The 16,597-nt window shown below is 40.3% G+C and overlaps 2 protein-coding genes across 5 annotated transcripts in view; one reads left to right on the top strand and one right to left on the bottom strand.

The window, feature by feature from the left end:
- fsip1 (fibrous sheath interacting protein 1) overlaps nt 1-8,315 on the bottom strand; it is a 31,175-nt gene extending 22,860 nt beyond the window's left edge. For both annotated transcript variants that reach the window (XM_067613929.1, XM_067613930.1), the window contains exons 1-8: nt 7,933-8,315; nt 7,771-7,828; nt 7,488-7,657; nt 7,309-7,390; nt 7,138-7,227; nt 6,067-6,206; nt 5,723-5,842; nt 2,765-2,926 (exon numbers count right to left, since the gene is read on the bottom strand). In XM_067613929.1, the coding sequence (XP_067470030.1) occupies nt 2,765-2,926; nt 5,723-5,842; nt 6,067-6,206; nt 7,138-7,227; nt 7,309-7,390; nt 7,488-7,657; nt 7,771-7,828; nt 7,933-8,094 (984 nt within the window). In that variant the 5' untranslated portion in view covers nt 8,095-8,315. The remainder of the gene's footprint in view (nt 1-2,764; nt 2,927-5,722; nt 5,843-6,066; nt 6,207-7,137; nt 7,228-7,308; nt 7,391-7,487; nt 7,658-7,770; nt 7,829-7,932) is intronic.
- LOC137199562 (sushi domain-containing protein 4-like) lies at nt 7,969-16,525 on the top strand. Of its 3 annotated transcripts, none has more exons than XM_067613926.1 (11): nt 7,969-8,054; nt 9,075-9,216; nt 10,821-11,012; nt 11,542-11,736; nt 12,673-12,864; nt 13,106-13,297; nt 13,570-13,761; nt 14,083-14,277; nt 14,404-14,536; nt 14,677-15,077; nt 15,162-16,525. In XM_067613926.1, the coding sequence occupies exons 1-11, from the start codon at nt 8,010-8,012 to the stop codon at nt 15,185-15,187; spliced, it is 1,905 nt and encodes a 634-aa protein (XP_067470027.1). In that variant the 5' UTR covers nt 7,969-8,009; the 3' UTR covers nt 15,188-16,525. The 3 variants fall into 3 exon arrangements, with proteins under 3 accessions (XP_067470027.1, XP_067470029.1, XP_067470028.1); XM_067613927.1 differs by lacking the exon at nt 7,969-8,054 and adding an exon at nt 8,364-8,500; XM_067613928.1 differs by lacking the exon at nt 11,542-11,736.
- Nucleotides 16,526-16,597: the final 72 nt, after the last annotated feature.

Genomic DNA, 16,597 nt, shown 5'->3' with positions numbered 1-16,597 from the left:
TTAGTATATGCCATAATAGTAAAATGGGATAAAGGTAGCGTAAGGAAATGGCTACTTTTTAAGCACTACAACTGTGGTGTTCACCAACCTTTCACTTTTTATTTTCTACACCGCATGACAACAGTTAAGTGAATTTTTGCTTTTTCGTAAAATGTTTTTACCCTTTTAGCAGTCTGAAAGTGAATCATCTGCAACCAGTTACTTGAGAGACAAAAGTTTTGTGTCATTGTTTAATTCATATTTTACTTCATTTGAAAAGGAATGCCTGCATCAGCAATTTCAACACTAATGGCTAGCAGATGATAGATGGATATTGGGGAATTTTACTTTCCCAAAATTTCTGTAACCATGCAAGATGATTAAAGGGTGGGCAGGAACAGAGGGAAAGTAGGTTATACAAAGTAACACATCCAGCTACGTAGTAATATCACAGTTTTCTAGTATTGGCCAAAAGTCCACTACACATCATGAGGGGTAAGTCTTCCGAAAAAGGTGGATTGTCTGATTTTGAAAAGGAGTTTTAGTTAAAGGGCCACTCTGACGATTTTACGCATGAGGTTCAGTCCTTGTCACAAGGAGTGCTACTCAACAGTTGTATAAAGTCTCCTGTGGTTGGGGAAGGAGATTTCCAAAGTTTGAAAAAATAACTGATATCATCAGGGTTGTCTCGACTTGGACTTAAGACTTACATGTGCATTACAAACTGGAGGTGTGGGGTTTGAAAAAAAGGGTGTGAGGGGGGTTTAGTCCAGTTGCGCTATTGGAAATGTAGGCTCCAGTGTAAGTCAGGATATCTCAGCCTCTGATATTTCAATTTTTCTATTTTTAATCTGTCTCTTCTTAGTTCCTCTCAACTCAACTTAATGGAAGTTTGATACTGTATTGCTGGAGTATCTCTTTAAAGCAACAGTCACAATTATTGAGGCAGCACAGTGTTACAGTACACTCAAACTACTTCAAATATTGATCATGTTTGCATCTGGTCAGGTTCAATTAATTCTCAGTGGCACTGATTTAAACTGAAACTGATTTAGTTTTCTTGTACTGAAAACTAAGCTTGGAAGATTCAGTCTGTCTTAGTAAGACTGTGGATTAAGTGGCAACTGCCACAGTTTGAGGTTGAAGTCAATGTGGAAGTACTGTAAAGTGCAATACAGTACCACTGATGGTTAGATGCTGGCTCCAAAAAGCATCAACCTCTCTCTAGAAATACATACTGAATGGCCCAATAGCATCACGTGACGTTGTAATTACATGGTTTGGCCTCTATGTCAAATTGGCTTCAAAGCCCAGCGCTCTTCCTGGGGGCTTGGGTGTTCCCCGTAAGCTAGCGTTCTTTGTGGTCTGAGGTAGTGGGGTGTGAAAGGCAACACCCTCCACTCCTTATTTGGAAGGTCCTGGCTCCAAACAGAAAAGATGGCGCCGACTGTAAGCTGCAACTCTGGGCTTAAAACTGGCTCCAATGCAAACCAGTGGGTGACGTCACACCTCACTACATCCATCTCTACAGTCTATGATTAAATCTGATTCCCTCAAATCACCAACTTTCTTACCTTCACACTAAAAATGCCTTTGCATGTCCTGTGATGCTTCATGTCACATTCAATTTTATCAAAACCTCAATTATATGCAACTTTCAAAACTACTACTCAACTACAACTCAGCTCAAGACATCTGAAATAATGACAGCCCTTATCATCCAAACAGTTACTACATGGCAAAGCATAAATTAATACAGTGCCTCAATACCTTTAAATGTTATGCTTGATTGGTTCAGATGACATTAGACGAATTTAGTGGGAAAGTGAAATTATAAGACTACCAACATAAATATTCAGGACAAAAGGGCATAGATCATGTGCTATTTCAGCATTGTGATTCAAATACTGTTGTTTTTCCTTGTCTTCATCCAACAGTGATAGTAGAAAATGGCACCCTGAGTTCGCAAGACTGTGTTGTAAAGTTTTTATGACTTCAAAAACATAATTTTCCACTGAAGCCTACGCAAGTGATGAGCATGCCATCTGGCCTTGAAGATGCTGTGAGATAAGGTCCTGAGATAACTCACTGAGCTCATGTCTAGGAGCGGGCCCAAACCCAGGACCAAGGCCTGGAAATTTTTTACAGTTAAAAATATCTATGAAGTTGGTTCTCCGCTGTCTGATGTGGTGGTGATGTAAATATCATACTCTAAACTCAGACAATATACAGTTTTTAAAGGGTAAGCATTACTTTGTGGTAGCAGTACGAGCTTCATTTTAAAAAGATTAACTATATGCAGTAAATGCAACTCAAGGTATGGGCAAAATATTGGGAATAACAAAAAACACTGAAGAGATTAACAATGAATACATAAACTAAGCATTAACTTAATTATCATGTTATAATTAAATATTAAAAACGCTTAAATACATCAGATTTACCACATGGAAATAATATAAAATTCTTACATTAATTTTAGCAGGAACAAATAATACACAGCAGGCTTTATAGTATGGCCTTCATATGGAAATGCATAAAAGTGAGCCAACCTCCAGTTCCAAATTATAGCATCTTAAACAATACTATTTTCTCCCTCTTACGAATAGGGGTGTAACAAAAGATTTTATGGGATGTTGCCATTGATGCCCTGCTGAGCTGACCTTGTAATGAAGCTTAATGACCTTGCCTCAGAGCAGCCTTGAATAGTGTCTGGAGGCACTGATGGAGCTCTATGAAAACCCATTGCTATTATAATGTAGACATAGGGCTGTTGGATACATACCTGAGACAAGCTTACATTTGTGTAGGAGCTTTGCACAGAGAGAGATTCTTCATCAGGAAGGAGAAGGCGAATTTTGGAGTCAATGTCAATCAACTGCTCCAGGTCAGAGGGTTGCGGGGTGTAACCCTGGCCTGTCAGGACTGACACAGCCCACATGTCCTCCTGGAAGAGAAACATCACTGAAATAGGTCATCGCCCGCTGGGTATAGGCCTGTTTTATTTTGTGGCTGATAAACATTATCTATCTATTAAATATTTAGTAACTTTGTAACAGTGATGTCTGAAAAAGGGAAGAGGTACAAGCACATCTGGCTGGTGATCGGGGTGATCTCTCTTCACCACACATCATGCCAACTATATGGTCAACTGCCAAAACATAAACAATTGCCTGCTCCTCACAGTGACTGACTGTCCCAGTGAGACTCCCATTATATCCAAAGGGAAGCAGTGGGTGGGTGGTGAGCTCATTGGGGTCCAGTGGTGAGATAAGATCTTGCAGTAGGGCTTTCATGCCAAAGAAGATCACAACTAAAGAACACAGCTGCAACCTTTGAACACTGAGGAAAGCTAGATCAGCAAAAGCCAACAAGGTGGAGCACAAATCCAACACAAAAGGCCAAGACTGAATGAATTTGAAACCCACAAATTATTATGTTTTATACCTACAGATGCTCTGATGGTCTAACCATTGCAGAGCTTCACTTAGATTTGGCAGCAAACTTCAATTCTAGACCTAAGACAGATGTTGGTTTGTTGTTTGTGTTCACATGCATTTCTTTCAACCATTTCAAGAGACACAATATAAAAATGTAAAAGAAAGAATGATAGAATCATACCATCACTTTCAATGGGACACAAGACATCAGAGATGTAAAACACAGCCATAGCAATAAGTTGTACTTTTATCCTTTACTCTAGACTACTCCAGATTCGACCCACTGATGGTAAAGTTATGTTAGCTGAGTTGATATTAAACTTTGAGAAGAAAACGCAGACAGCTAAGTAGGTTGAAAACACTGGCTGTGTGTCTTCACAGTCACTTGTTCCGGCTTTAAAGGAATAATTCGACAAAGTTGAGGAGATAGATGAGAAGAATCCTCTCATGTCTGTATGGTAAATGTGAATCTACAGCCAACAGCCAGCTAGCTTAATTAAGCATAAAAACCGGAAACATGAGGAACAGCAAGCCCAGTTCTGCCTGTAAAACATTCATTGTCATTTTTACACTTGATTTTTTTGTCCCTATTAAATAAATTAGATATAACATGGTAATTTGTAAGCATCAGAGCTGGTGGTAGGCGTTTTTTGTTACCTTGGGTCAGAGCCAAGCTAGCTGTTTCCTCCTGAGCATCATCTAACTCTCGGCACGAAAGCAACTAAATACATTATACTCGTGCTGAACTATTCCTTTCAAGCATGAAAACTGTTTGTACAGCTGCAACATCATCCCGATGATGATTATAATCACCTCTTTTGCGAAAGTATCATCATCAAGCAGTTGTTCTCTAATCCCCATAGTGAAGTGAAAAAATACTGCTTTTTCCCTTCACATATTATCGACCCGAGGCCAAAGATAAGAGATGAATGTCAGTAAAATATACGACATCCCCTTCTGCAGCACCAAAATGTGCTACGATTACTGACTGCTACTGATTTATTGCCTCACGTTACTAGAAATACATAAAAATTGTGAGCTTGTTAAGACGAGAGTCAGTGACATCAAAAATGTGCATGAGGCAAACTTATGTGGCCCAGGGGAATCTGCCAAGAACTGGGTAAAGTCCTCAGAACTCAAGACCTATCGCTGACAAATTCCTGGTGACATAAATAATGTGCTTGCTCCGTTATGGTCATTCATAATAGCATGCCTCGCAATAACAGGAAGTCTTCTTCCAGCCAATAAAAAAAAAACCCAGAGCATCTGCACTCCCCTCACTTTGGTATCTGCCACCACAATTACTGCAGTGTTGTTCTAAAAGTCAAGGCAAACATCATAAATAGAGCAGCAAGACTTTAAAAAAAAAAAAACCCTGGCGAGCCGTCTCACGGATGCAGAGCTGTCGGGGTCAAGCTAAATGGAACCGTATGTGAAAGGTAGGTATGTTCCCTCTCACTTCCCAACACGCTTCATCCCATCTGACTTCAAACTGGCCTCACAGCTGCCAAAAGGGCTATTGAGGCAAATTAAAAGTAAAAATAAAAAACATTTGAAGTTAGCATGGTGTAGGTGGGCTCACAGTGAGATTGTCTACTGCTCCAGGTGGCACAGGGTCTCAGATGATTAAAAGGAAAACAAGAGGCCTCATTCTCTTGGCTTTAAGCTCTATCAGCACACTCTCACTTTGAGTAGCTTATAAAAAAGGGCCATATGAAAGATTCTGGCTTCTGAATTTCACAGAACACAGAAGGAATTGTTATGAAAATTTGATTATAAAATGAATCCATAACATGTGGCATTCCATGTGAACTGCATCTGGTTCATAATCTGAACTGCTTTGAGCAGTCAGGATCTTCTGCCCAGAGGCTATCTCAACTGCCAAGCAGTCATCAAAACATGAATATCTGACCAGTGTTACTCCATGTGCTATGCTCTGTAGGCCAACGTGTGGCTGAGCTATTGGGCCTCTTCATTTTTAATAATGTCATTCAAAAGGCCAGCTGTGTTAGATAATGAAACAGATTCCAATGACTAAAAGCATGAGAGAGACAATTTATAAATGCACAGGATTGTATTCAAATGCAATGACCGAACACTGGAAACAATATTAGCCTTCTATAAAATATTAAATATACCACGTAAGATATGTTGATGTTGATAGCAGACAGTGAATTGGATCATCTGCTGCGATGCTGCTCCCCAAAAGACCTCTAGACACGAGGGGGAAGTATTAAGGAACTTGAAAAAGAGAGACTCAACCGACAGCATGTGTTGCCTGTTAAGGCTTCATGTCAGCCTACCTCACTGTCTGCGCCTCTGGCACTGTCCTCTTCCTCTTCGTCTATTTCTTGGAGGAGCTCGGCCAGACGCTCTTTCTCCGCCTGGGTCAAAAGCACTTGGCCACCCTCACCACTTACCAGCTATTTCATTACACAACATTTGGAAAAAAGATATTGAAAATCATTATTCACATCACATTTCCATTCTTTTTCAGAAGTGCCTTTGTAGGCTTAAAATGTGTCTGTCTCTTGAACTATCGAGACAAATCTTTTCCTTGCAGAAAAAACAAACAGCCAAGAGTTTCGCCCCAAGTCATGCGATATACCCCATAAGTTCATTTGGCCTAACGTGAACTTTGACATACCTCAATGTTTCTCTTGACAAAGTCCCTCTGTTTTTTCTTGCCTTCGGAAGCTCCATAGCGGCTGCCTTCAAATTGCTCTTCCCCTGTCTCCTCACGGCCTGCTTCAAATGATTCTATCGTGCTGTCTGGCCTCTTTTCACCTGTCAGGCATACCAGACTTTAGTTTCCAGAAGGTAAATATTGAAAAAGTAAGCCAAAGCTCTAATAATGATGATTTGCTAACTCTGATAAAATCATTAACATTTCTGTTAGTATCATTTTTCTAACTATAAGTTCATATTTTTATCTTTTGATTGACATAATCAAAGAGTTAGCAGCCAAAATAATCCTGAAACAGGGGCTGAATTGTAATGAATGAACTAATGCTAGCCCTGCAGGGTGGCATAGAGGCTGCAAAGACCATTCCCACTCACTATGCATTTTAAAGGTTTAAGTTCCCACGATAGTGTTTCTGAACTGAGCAACACACTGAATTCCTCAAAGCTTCAAGTCTGCTGTTTTGTAGCAAATAAATTAAGATGCTTTTCCTTTGTGGATCATATCATATAAAGACAAGATTTTGATCAGGAAATTGTTTATATAAGTAGTACAGTAGGTATGCATTCACATTTGGAAAACAGCTTTAATGACTTAGTGCACTCTAGTCAGCACCAGTCCATAAAGGAGTGGAAAAACTACTGATGTGAGTTTCCTAGGCTCATGGCGCCATCAAGTGCACAATTCAGGCAATACGACCAAAAGCATACATTTAAACAGCCATGATTAAAACATGCATGGTGCATTTTATGTTTTGTTTTCATTAGGGCTGCAACTAACAATTATTTCAGTTAGCTGTTGTCATTTGCTTGTTTTATCTGACAAACAGTTCAAAACTTTCAGATATTCCATTTACTGTCATATATGACAAAGAAAAAACAGGAAATTGAAGCTGGAGAGAGAAGCTGGAACCAGAAAATGATTGGTACTTCTGCTTCAGAAATGACTGAAATGATTAATCAACTACCAACATAGTTGCAGATTAATTTTCTGTCAATCAACTAATCGATGCAGCTCTAATTTTTACAAACTTACTTAGCCCCCCATGTTGCCTGTCTCTGTCCTGCTCACAGTCAGAAAACTGAGTTTTAAACACTGGCACAAAGTCGTCCTCCTCTTCAAGCCCTTTAAAGTAGAAAAAATATTTTACATGTCTCACAGTGACTGCATCATGTGCTACACCTGTATACTGTTCCCCATACTTACCAGTGGGTGCTTCCAGAGCCAAAAACAATCTTGTGTTCATAGCTTCATGAGGACATTCAGAGCGACCTTCAGGCTTATTCTGCTGTAGAAAAATTCAACAGCATAGCATCATCACGCTAGTCAAAAGTACTGGTGTAGTAAACGGGTAATGTAAACGGAGAACACAATTCTGTGTCTACCAGTAGCTCTTGCCAGAGTTTTGCTTTAAGTTCTTTCCTTTGACGCCTGACTTCTTTTTCTCTGCAGATCTTTGCAGACAGTATTTCATCAAGTCTTCTCATTTCCTCAATGGCCCTCTGTAGTTTAGCATCTTCCTTCTCTTCGTCAGTTATTTCAACATCACACTGACCTAAAAGAGGCACACATATTCACACAGTGCAGCTTTATCAATACTGGACCATCCTGAATAATGATACATTTTTAAAACTGAGAACTTCACTGGACATTATACAGAACACTAACCTTTGTCAGGACAAAAGGTTGAGGAGTTGATTATAGTTTCTTCAGAGCTGCTTTGGCCCTACAGGGAATTGTTTTGTAAGGTTATTGGAAATTCAGTTCAATAGTTTTTAAGTTAATCACCAGGAGTTTTGTATTGACAGTGTATCTTCTTTACTTAATTACCTGAAAATCAGCAGCATCGTTGGTCAAAACCACAAGGGAAAATGGAGTTGTAGGACAAAGTCTGTCACTATGAGGCAATGACACGCTCGACACACGGCTACCAGTTTGCTCACTCGATGCAGGTCTGGAAATATCCTCTAAACTACCTCTGATAATCTCCATGGTGGTGTGATATCCTTCAGTTGTATTTCAACAAGGAAAAACAACAATAAAGCTCCTGCAGTTCTTAAATAGCTGTTAGCTAAGTAAAGAACACTTGTCAACACAAACTTTCTAGCGTTTTCCGTCCATGTTTGGTAACTATGGACGCAAACACTCCCGGATGTTGTAACTATGGAAATATGCATTTGTTACTATGGATACGGTACGAAATCGAGGCAGCCCAGCTGATGCTTCAATCAATGCAGTTAGCGGTTAGCTGTAGCAGTTAGCACCGCTCAGCTCGTCAAATCATATTTTTGTGGTGTCCACAGTAACGTTAAATGTTTTCGGTGTAGCTGAGATATTGTTGGTAAATGTCTACAGTGTGAGAAAGCGAGGGTGGAGGATTTGAGGCCGTGTTTCTGTGGTAAGTAACGTTAACCAGCAAGCGCTTTTCTAATGTCAAGCTAGCGTTAGCAAGCTAAAAAAGGCTAATATTGTTTATGTCAAAAGCTACGTAAGTTAGCTAACCTAACAATGAAAACCAGCTATGCTGTACTGTGTTGGATATTCTTTCATGTTCTGCCATGTAGATGGTAGCACAGTTATCGTCAGCATAATAGACCCGGTCTATCTCTATGTGTATCTTTTGTTATCAAACCTAGCAATTTTAGCGAATAGGGAGTCGATGGGAATAGATGTGTAGCCGCTGAGACGGAACCGTTCAGAACCAGAGAAAACTTATATTCTGTATGTGAGAACTGTAGGGAGGAGTTTCTAATTAACGCTAGCTTCCCAACTGCATCGTCTCCTAGTTGTGTCCTAGTCCTGTCATCGTACCACTGTCCCAGAATCACACCCATTTTCTCTGGCAGCTGTCCAAGCTCTGCAGAGTACCTGCACCAGGCAGGTGTCAGCGTGTGGTCAAGGCTGTTAGGGATTGCTTTTTCATCACCAAATATTCATATCTCTGTAATGAAATGGTTGTATGATCCTTACAGGTTGAGTTGACTCTGCAGGGGAAGATGTGCAATGGAATGATAGAGTCAATATCAAAAGCCTGTTGGGCCCACACCTCAGCCACGAAACGGTTCTTCTTCTTGCTGCTGGTACTAACAGTACTGTCCACTGGGCAAGGGTCAGGTAAGAGGCAGCATTTTTCTGCACACAGTCATACCATATCAAAGCTTGAGTTGTGACTGTATTGGATTAACCTTGTTTATCTTGGCTGAGGAAATATTATCAAATGAGCTTTGTTATGACATACAGTTTTGACTGGTATTGTAGACCAAACAGATGATTGTCAGGGAATGCTGACAGTGAGTGTGTTTGCTTGATTATATGAAGTACAATGTTTACATTGTTTCTGGTTAAACTGAGCCAGTTCTACTTGACAGAGTAACTTAATTAACCGCCTGTAGGAGCTATTTATTAGTTTGTTTAGTTTGGTTGTTGTTTTACTAATAATAAATTAGGCAACTGAGGTTATATAGGGAGGTTGGCCTATGGTTTTTTTTTACCAGTGCAGGGGAGGCAGCAGGAACATAATCATAAACAATCATAAACATGATTTATTTGTTATTTTGTTTTGCTTGCTTGTTTTTCAAGAGATAAACCATAAGAAATGCAGAAACTTTGCATGCTGGTCAGTGGCCCTTTGACCCTAAGCTTGATTTTTATTTCTGAGAAATCGCCACCAAACCGCCTATAAACACTGATTTCATAATACATTAGATTATCCCAGCAGATATATCATTAGTAAGCCTATGACCCCTAATGAATTATACAGAAGACATTTAAAACAAGAGGTCAGCTGTTTTAAGATTTATGTTTGAATAGGCTGTCTGAAGAGTTGTGGAATATCTTGAACTTTTGTACGTTGTTATTTTGAATAAGTGAGGTTATTATTCATGCACGGTCTAAAAGGGGGAAAAAAGATAAACCATGTTATTCTGGATAAAACATACTGTGGACAAAATAATTCACCCCTCTGACACTTAAATGTAATTGGAACAAATGTTGGTTTTGCGACCCATTAGGTTAAATAGATAGTGGTTTAGATTTGTATTACAGTTGAACCAGTATTTTCACAAAATACTGCTTGTTTACAGTTCCAGTACTACAGGAAAGACTAAGGATGTACACATGCGATCTGCTGGATTGGTATTAGTGCAGATATTGATCTGATTAAGCAGAGTGGATATTGGCCATCAGTTGGTCTGTCCACTCATTAGCACTTTGCTCTACATATGTTGTTCATAATTCACAGTGTTGAAAAGATTAACCCTACTGATTGTGGTGACCCACTGACCTTTCCTCTGTCATCACTCTCACACCAAAATGTCCCCCTTACACATGATATTGCATGTGTAAGGCCACCCTAGCAGGAAGGCTGTAAGAAATGGTTGTTTGAGCTGTTTAATTTATACGCATCATAACGGAAACAAGATTTACCATGGGGAGTATTTTTTTTTACTAAATGGCTGATTTGGAATGCAGATTAGTAACGGGCATGCCAGTATAATTCAAATCATGAAATTCTTTTTTCCTGTGTAATATGTTTATCTTTTTATTCTATTAAACCTGAAAAAATACAGGGCATGTGGTCAGCCTGAATTAAATTTAGCAATTTGCAAAGAAGTCAATCAAGATTACAGCTTAAGTGCTATATCAAATTTTATTATTTCTTATCTTATTTATTCTTAAAGACTGTAATTACAACTGTCTATGCTGTCCCTTTTTTTAAGGTTGTTTAAGACCCTTCATGGTGCAGCATGGCTCAGCTAATCTGTCAGAGACCAACATGAGCTATTTCCCCGTGGGCACAGTACTGGAGTACCACTGTGACCCTGGTTACCTGACAGACGGACCCAGCATCCTCACCTGCACCGCACTAGGACACTGGTCCTCTGAACCTCCTCGCTGCATACGCAGTGACGGTAAAGACAAACCTCCTCATTTCTAGCTCATCCTGTAGCTACACAGACCCTCTTGACATCAAAAGTGTAACCTGAATGAATAGATAGTATTTACAGTAGGGATATTATAGTTTTGATTTTTTTTTTTGTCAACATTTACATCAATTTCACTTTCAAATTGTAACTTTTATTTTTATTCCAACTGATGTTTTTAATACCTACAGTTTGTTTACTTTATAATATTGATCTGGATTGAGCATAAACAAGCTCAACTGTTCCTGTAAATGCAATCAGGAACATATTTGATTTGATGACACAAAGTGACTTCACAGGAGGTAAAATACATTTTTTTTCTCAAATCAACATCCAGCAGCTGTGATAATGAAAACAGTCGTAGTATGACCAATGTGCCACCCAAATGGAAGCATACTTAATGGATGGGAACCAATCACATTTTTACGACAGATACACAAAGAGAATATAGTGACACATTAGTGACACAGCAGTGAAGTTGATGTATTTATTGTTTTTCCTTTCTTTCCATGAACAGTATGCCAGCCTCCATATCAGCCAGACAATGGGGGCTACACCTGCCACCCTTCACCCTGCCGAAGACTTTCTCATGGCACTGTGATTGAATATTTTTGCGATGAAGGCTATATTCTGAAGGGAGACTATAAATACCTTACCTGTCAGTATGGGGAGTGGGACAGCCTAATGCAGATCAGCTGCCTCATGGAGCAAGGTAAAGGTTATTAGATAACTTAAATTAATTACTAAAATAAAGGTAGATAAATATAATCCAAAAATACCCTTGTGTTGAATGAATAACTCTCCGTCAGCCTTAAAGGTAAACTATGCAGGATTTTCCTAAAAAACAATGTATAGACTTATACAGAAGTAATCACTCTCAATCATCATTTATGACGCACTAGAAGTGTGTGCGGTGTATTAACTGCAGAGACTCTGCCCTCTACCTGTATTTTCTTATTTTCTTATTATTTTGCTGTGTTCAGGACGGTTCTGGGCATCAACCTTTGGCCAGTGGGTGTGTAGCCCCCAGCCAGTAACAACATGCAGGCTCTGAGGTTGGGACTCATAGCATAGTGAACAGGTTACATCGCTGTCTCCATCTCTCTCCTCTGCTCCGCTCTGCTCTCTGTTTCTGTGTCGTGGATGTAGAAAGAGCTGCAGGTCTGTGTGTCTGCTTGACTTAGGGCAGGGCTGAGCTGCACACAAAGAGAGCAGAGAGGCCACAGCAAGCAGGATGAAGCTCTGCATTCAATCAAAATCTGGCAATGCGGCACCTTCCCGCAGGGTTGTTAGGAGGTGTGGGTGTGTTTATCTGGGCTTTAAAACGTAACCACCGTGAAACAATCAGAAAATAACATTTTATTGATCTGATTCACTGCTTTGTTTTTGCCTCTCGTCATTCACTCTCTAGCTCAATTGATTCTCTCTCTCTCGCTCACTCTCCCTCGCTCGCTCAGGATGAGGGGTCAACTTTGAATGCTGTGTGTTTACAAACACCAACCGACAAATTCTGCATAGTATACCTTTAACAAAAAATGAACACTACAAGCATTTTTGTCTCTCAAACCAGGCACAACATATTTGTTGCCTTAAATCAAGTGAAAAGCAGTTTCTTAGAATTTCTTCTTCTTTGGTCTTCTCTTCTCAGGATGCGTGAGGCCATACATGGTCCAGAACAGCTGGGTAAACCTCACAGAAACCAACAGGGGCTTGTTCCCTGTGGGTACAGTATTGCAGTACAGCTGTGACCCTGGTTACCTGCCAGACGGACCCAGCATCCTCACCTGCACCACGCTGGGACGCTGGTCCTCTGAACCTCCTCGCTGCATACGTAGTGGTGGTAAGATATTCTGTCCACCTCTGACTTTCCTAATCTGTAAAGTAATGAAGGTCACTAGCCTAATTTAAATTCCTTCTCTCAGAAGTAAAAACATCTTTTCTTTCAGTCATATTTTAATTATCTGGCACTTTAATTCTATGTAATTTTTAGCCAATGCTGGTGTCTTATTAACAGAAAACAGCACAAAGCACTTTTAAAGTGGGGCAGGTACTTTATATGTTGTTTTTTTTTCCTCCATCAGCATGTCTACCCCTCTCTGAACCAGAGAATGGGGGCTACACCTGCCATCCATCCCCCTGTCGGATGTTTTCCCATGGCACTGTGATTGAGTTCTTCTGTGACAAGGGCTTCGTTCTCAAGGGAGACTATAATTACCTGACCTGTCAGGATGGACAGTGGGACGGCCCCATGCAGATCAGTTGCGTGATACAAGGTTGGTCAGTCCTCAAACTCAGATCTGTCGCAAGGTTAACTGGTTGTAAACATCCACCAGTGGACAAAATAATTCCCCAAAAAGTTATTTTAATTATTTGATATTTTAACTCTATTTTACCTGTGTTAAATGTTATGCCTTTTTACACTGTGGAGCAGTTTGTAAAAAATGTAAGTGCTATATAAAGAAATCTTATATTTATTGTTACAGACCGTAATTACAGCTATTTACTGTATTTCTGAATGTTGCTTTTTGAATGACCCTTTTATAAGGTTGTACGAGACCCTTCATGGAGCAGCATGTCTCAAGTAATCTGACGGGGACCAAAAACAACTCTTTCCCTGTGGGCACAGTACTGGAGTACCGCTGTGACCCTGGTTACCTGCCAGATGGACCCCGCATCCTCACCTGCACCACACTGGGACACTGGTCCTCTGAACCTCCTCGCTGCATACGCAGTGACGGTAAAGAAAAACCTCCTCAACGAGCTGTTTGCATTTCTGACTCAGCCTTCAGTCTCTGATCGTACAAATGGACTCCATAGGAGGTCAAAGACACATTTTGTGTCTCAAATCGACAGCCAGCAACTGTGATAACGAAAACAGACATAGTATGACCAATGTATTACCCAGATGGTACAAGTTTTTCCGACAGACGCACAAAGAGAAAGTGAGATACTGTGTAAGAGACATGTTGATGGCATATGCCATGGAGAACATAGTGACACATTATGGACACAGCACTGCAGTCGATGTATTTATGTTTTCCTTTCTCTCCATAAACAGTATGCCAGCCTCCATATCAGCCAGAGAACGGGGGCTACACATGCCACCCCTCCCCCTGCCGAAGACTTTCTCATGGCACTGTGATTGAATATTTCTGTGATGAAGGCTATATTCTGAAGGGAGACTATAAATACCTTACCTGTCAGTATGGGGAGTGGGACAGCCTAATGCAGATCAGCTGCCTCATGGAGCAAGGTAAATGTATCTGAGCTGATATTTGAATCATTAAATCATTTGAAGAAACTACAAAAATAAACGTAGATGAATAGATTTATAGAGTTCTGTGTAGATAACCATGTTGACTGTTTATCTGTCTCACAGACAGCGTTCCCACTTTACCACTGGGGATGCCCGCCTTGTCCATAGTGTCATCCACGGCTAGTTCTGTGGCCCTCATCCTGCTTCTGGTGGTGCTGTTTGTACTTCTGCAGCCAAAACTCAAGTCCTTCCATCGGTGAGTCCGCACTCATAATCATGTTTCCTTTTTTACTAACAGCATCTGTGTGTAATTGAAAGCAGAGTCTACTATAGGGAACGTACATTGAGGAAACTAGTCTTTAAATTTCTAACAATCCTCTGGTCCTCCACACTCAGACGTGATCAGGGGGTGTCCGGCCAGCCTGTGTCAATCATGGTGGAAGGGGTCCAGGTGACTCTGCCCTCGTATGAGGAGGCTGTGAGTGGTAGTGGTGTCCAGGCCTCATCTCTCGGCTCTGAGTCTCGTGTCCAGATAGTGCTGTCTGAGGGTCAGCACGCCACAGCGCCAGAGGCTGGCCCCTCTCGGCCTTCTTCCCTCAAACAGCAACATTCGGAGATGGCTGTGGTCCACCCTGTATCACAGTCTTCATCCTCCTCATCACCCACACCCTCATCCTCTACCTGGGCTCTGGAGCATGCAGGTGCTGCAGCTCTTCCATCCTCACAAAGAAGGCCGTCTGCAGGCAGCGACCAACACAGCCTGACTCTGATGGACTCAGAGATGGACTACTCTGATGGTAAAGCCTTCTTCATACACATTTCATACATGACTTGTTTAATGTCCCAAAATTGTTCTAATTGCTCACTTTTGTTTTCTACAGATATGCCGTTACTGAAGGAAGCCTGAAACATGCTGCAGCCTTTGAACTTACCCGAGACAACCAGCGCTGCTGCTGACCTGTGCTGGTGAGGGATGCCTCTTGAGAGTTCGTCAACACAGCTGTCAACACACACAGGCCCAACTAAAGAGGCACCGAGTGAAGCTGTGGGTCACTCTGAGTAATTCCTCTGACCATCCCAAAGGAGAACAGAGAGGGAATTCACATGTACATACATGCTTACATTTTTTTTTATAGGAATTCCTACACTCTGTATGTATGTCTAATGTCTGAAGCTCAGTTTGAAAACACCGAACAAAAAGAGAAAGGAACAGACACTTCTGAAGGAATGTGTCATAAAGGTTGTTGAAAAAAATGACTGATGTATTTCAGTCAAACAGGCAAAGCTGCAAACTTATTTTGGGGGCTAATAATATCATCAGTGTCTTGTTTACTGTTTCTTTTCTTTAAGCACATATCACATCACACATCAGCAAAGATGCATGAAGGCCAAGTAAGCTAGATTGTTCTTACAATATCATCTTTTAAGAATTTTGTCATTATGAGTCAAATCATAATTTAAGTTGTTATTAATCACAATTCCTGTTCCACATGTAACTGTACAGAATAAGGCCGCTTGTTCACTCTGCTGCGTTTTTCATTTGATTGAGGGCAAACATTTGAAGTGACTCTATTGTTTCAGGCCTGCATTCAAGAAATTTCATCTCTTCAAAGAGCTGCATCTCCAAATGTATTTTCTGCACACTCATATTCCTGCCCCCTGATGGCCTTAGCTTTCCACTTCTATGCACAGGTATCTATACTATTTAAAATAAGGAATTTTAAAAATGAATGTCAGTTAAATGCCTCCACTGCTTAGTGATAATATGTGTGGCTTTGTCAGACACATCACCTGTACACCAGAAAATATTATCTTAATTTATTCAGGCTGTTCAGAAATTCCTGTTTTAAGTCTAAATGGGAAACTATTTATTTTATTTGTGGTCCAGAACGCTGTTGATCAGCCATGGCTTCTTTTGATGCGTCCACAGCTCTCGGAAACTTTATAAAGTAGGTCTTTTCACTTTTCCGCTTCTGTTTAAAGTCTACTGCAGGCACATTATATGTGACACTGTAAAAGTTGTTGGGAAGATTCGACACAAAAAAATGAGTAAATGTATAGCTTGGTGTAATGTCAGTGTTCACTTTGTTTGACTGTCCATTGAATTTACTTTTGGACTGTGGGACGGATTTTGTTTTTTTGTTTTTGTGAAGATGGAATTTTAATATATGTAAAGTTTTAAGTTAAGTTTACTCTGTACATACCATATGATCATTTTGATTAAATATTATTTGAGGTGTGCAAATTGCTTTTATCTTTGTTTTTCCATTAAACTGATTCTCTACATCTTAGTCTAACTACCTGACATCTTTGCAGA

The sequence above is a fragment of the Thunnus thynnus genome, chromosome 16 (assembly GCF_963924715.1).
Source record: "Thunnus thynnus chromosome 16, fThuThy2.1, whole genome shotgun sequence".
Taxonomy (NCBI): domain Eukaryota; kingdom Metazoa; phylum Chordata; class Actinopteri; order Scombriformes; family Scombridae; genus Thunnus; species Thunnus thynnus.
Note: the sequence above shows the minus strand (reverse complement) of the source record. Positions and strands in the feature narration are given on the sequence as shown.

What these genes read in the sequence shown, in the direction of transcription:
- LOC137199562 (XM_067613926.1), top strand. Translation starts at nt 8,010, where the DNA reads ATGACACGCTCGACACACGGCTACCAGTTTGCTCACTCGATGCAG. An exon ending in AGTTTGCTCACTCGATGCAG is followed by an intron (nt 8,055 to 9,074) that starts GTCTGGAAATAT and finishes TGATCCTTACAG; the next exon opens with GTTGAGTTGACTCTGCAGGG. An exon ending in GTCCACTGGGCAAGGGTCAG is followed by an intron (nt 9,217 to 10,820) that starts GTAAGAGGCAGC and finishes CCTTTTTTTAAG; the next exon opens with GTTGTTTAAGACCCTTCATG.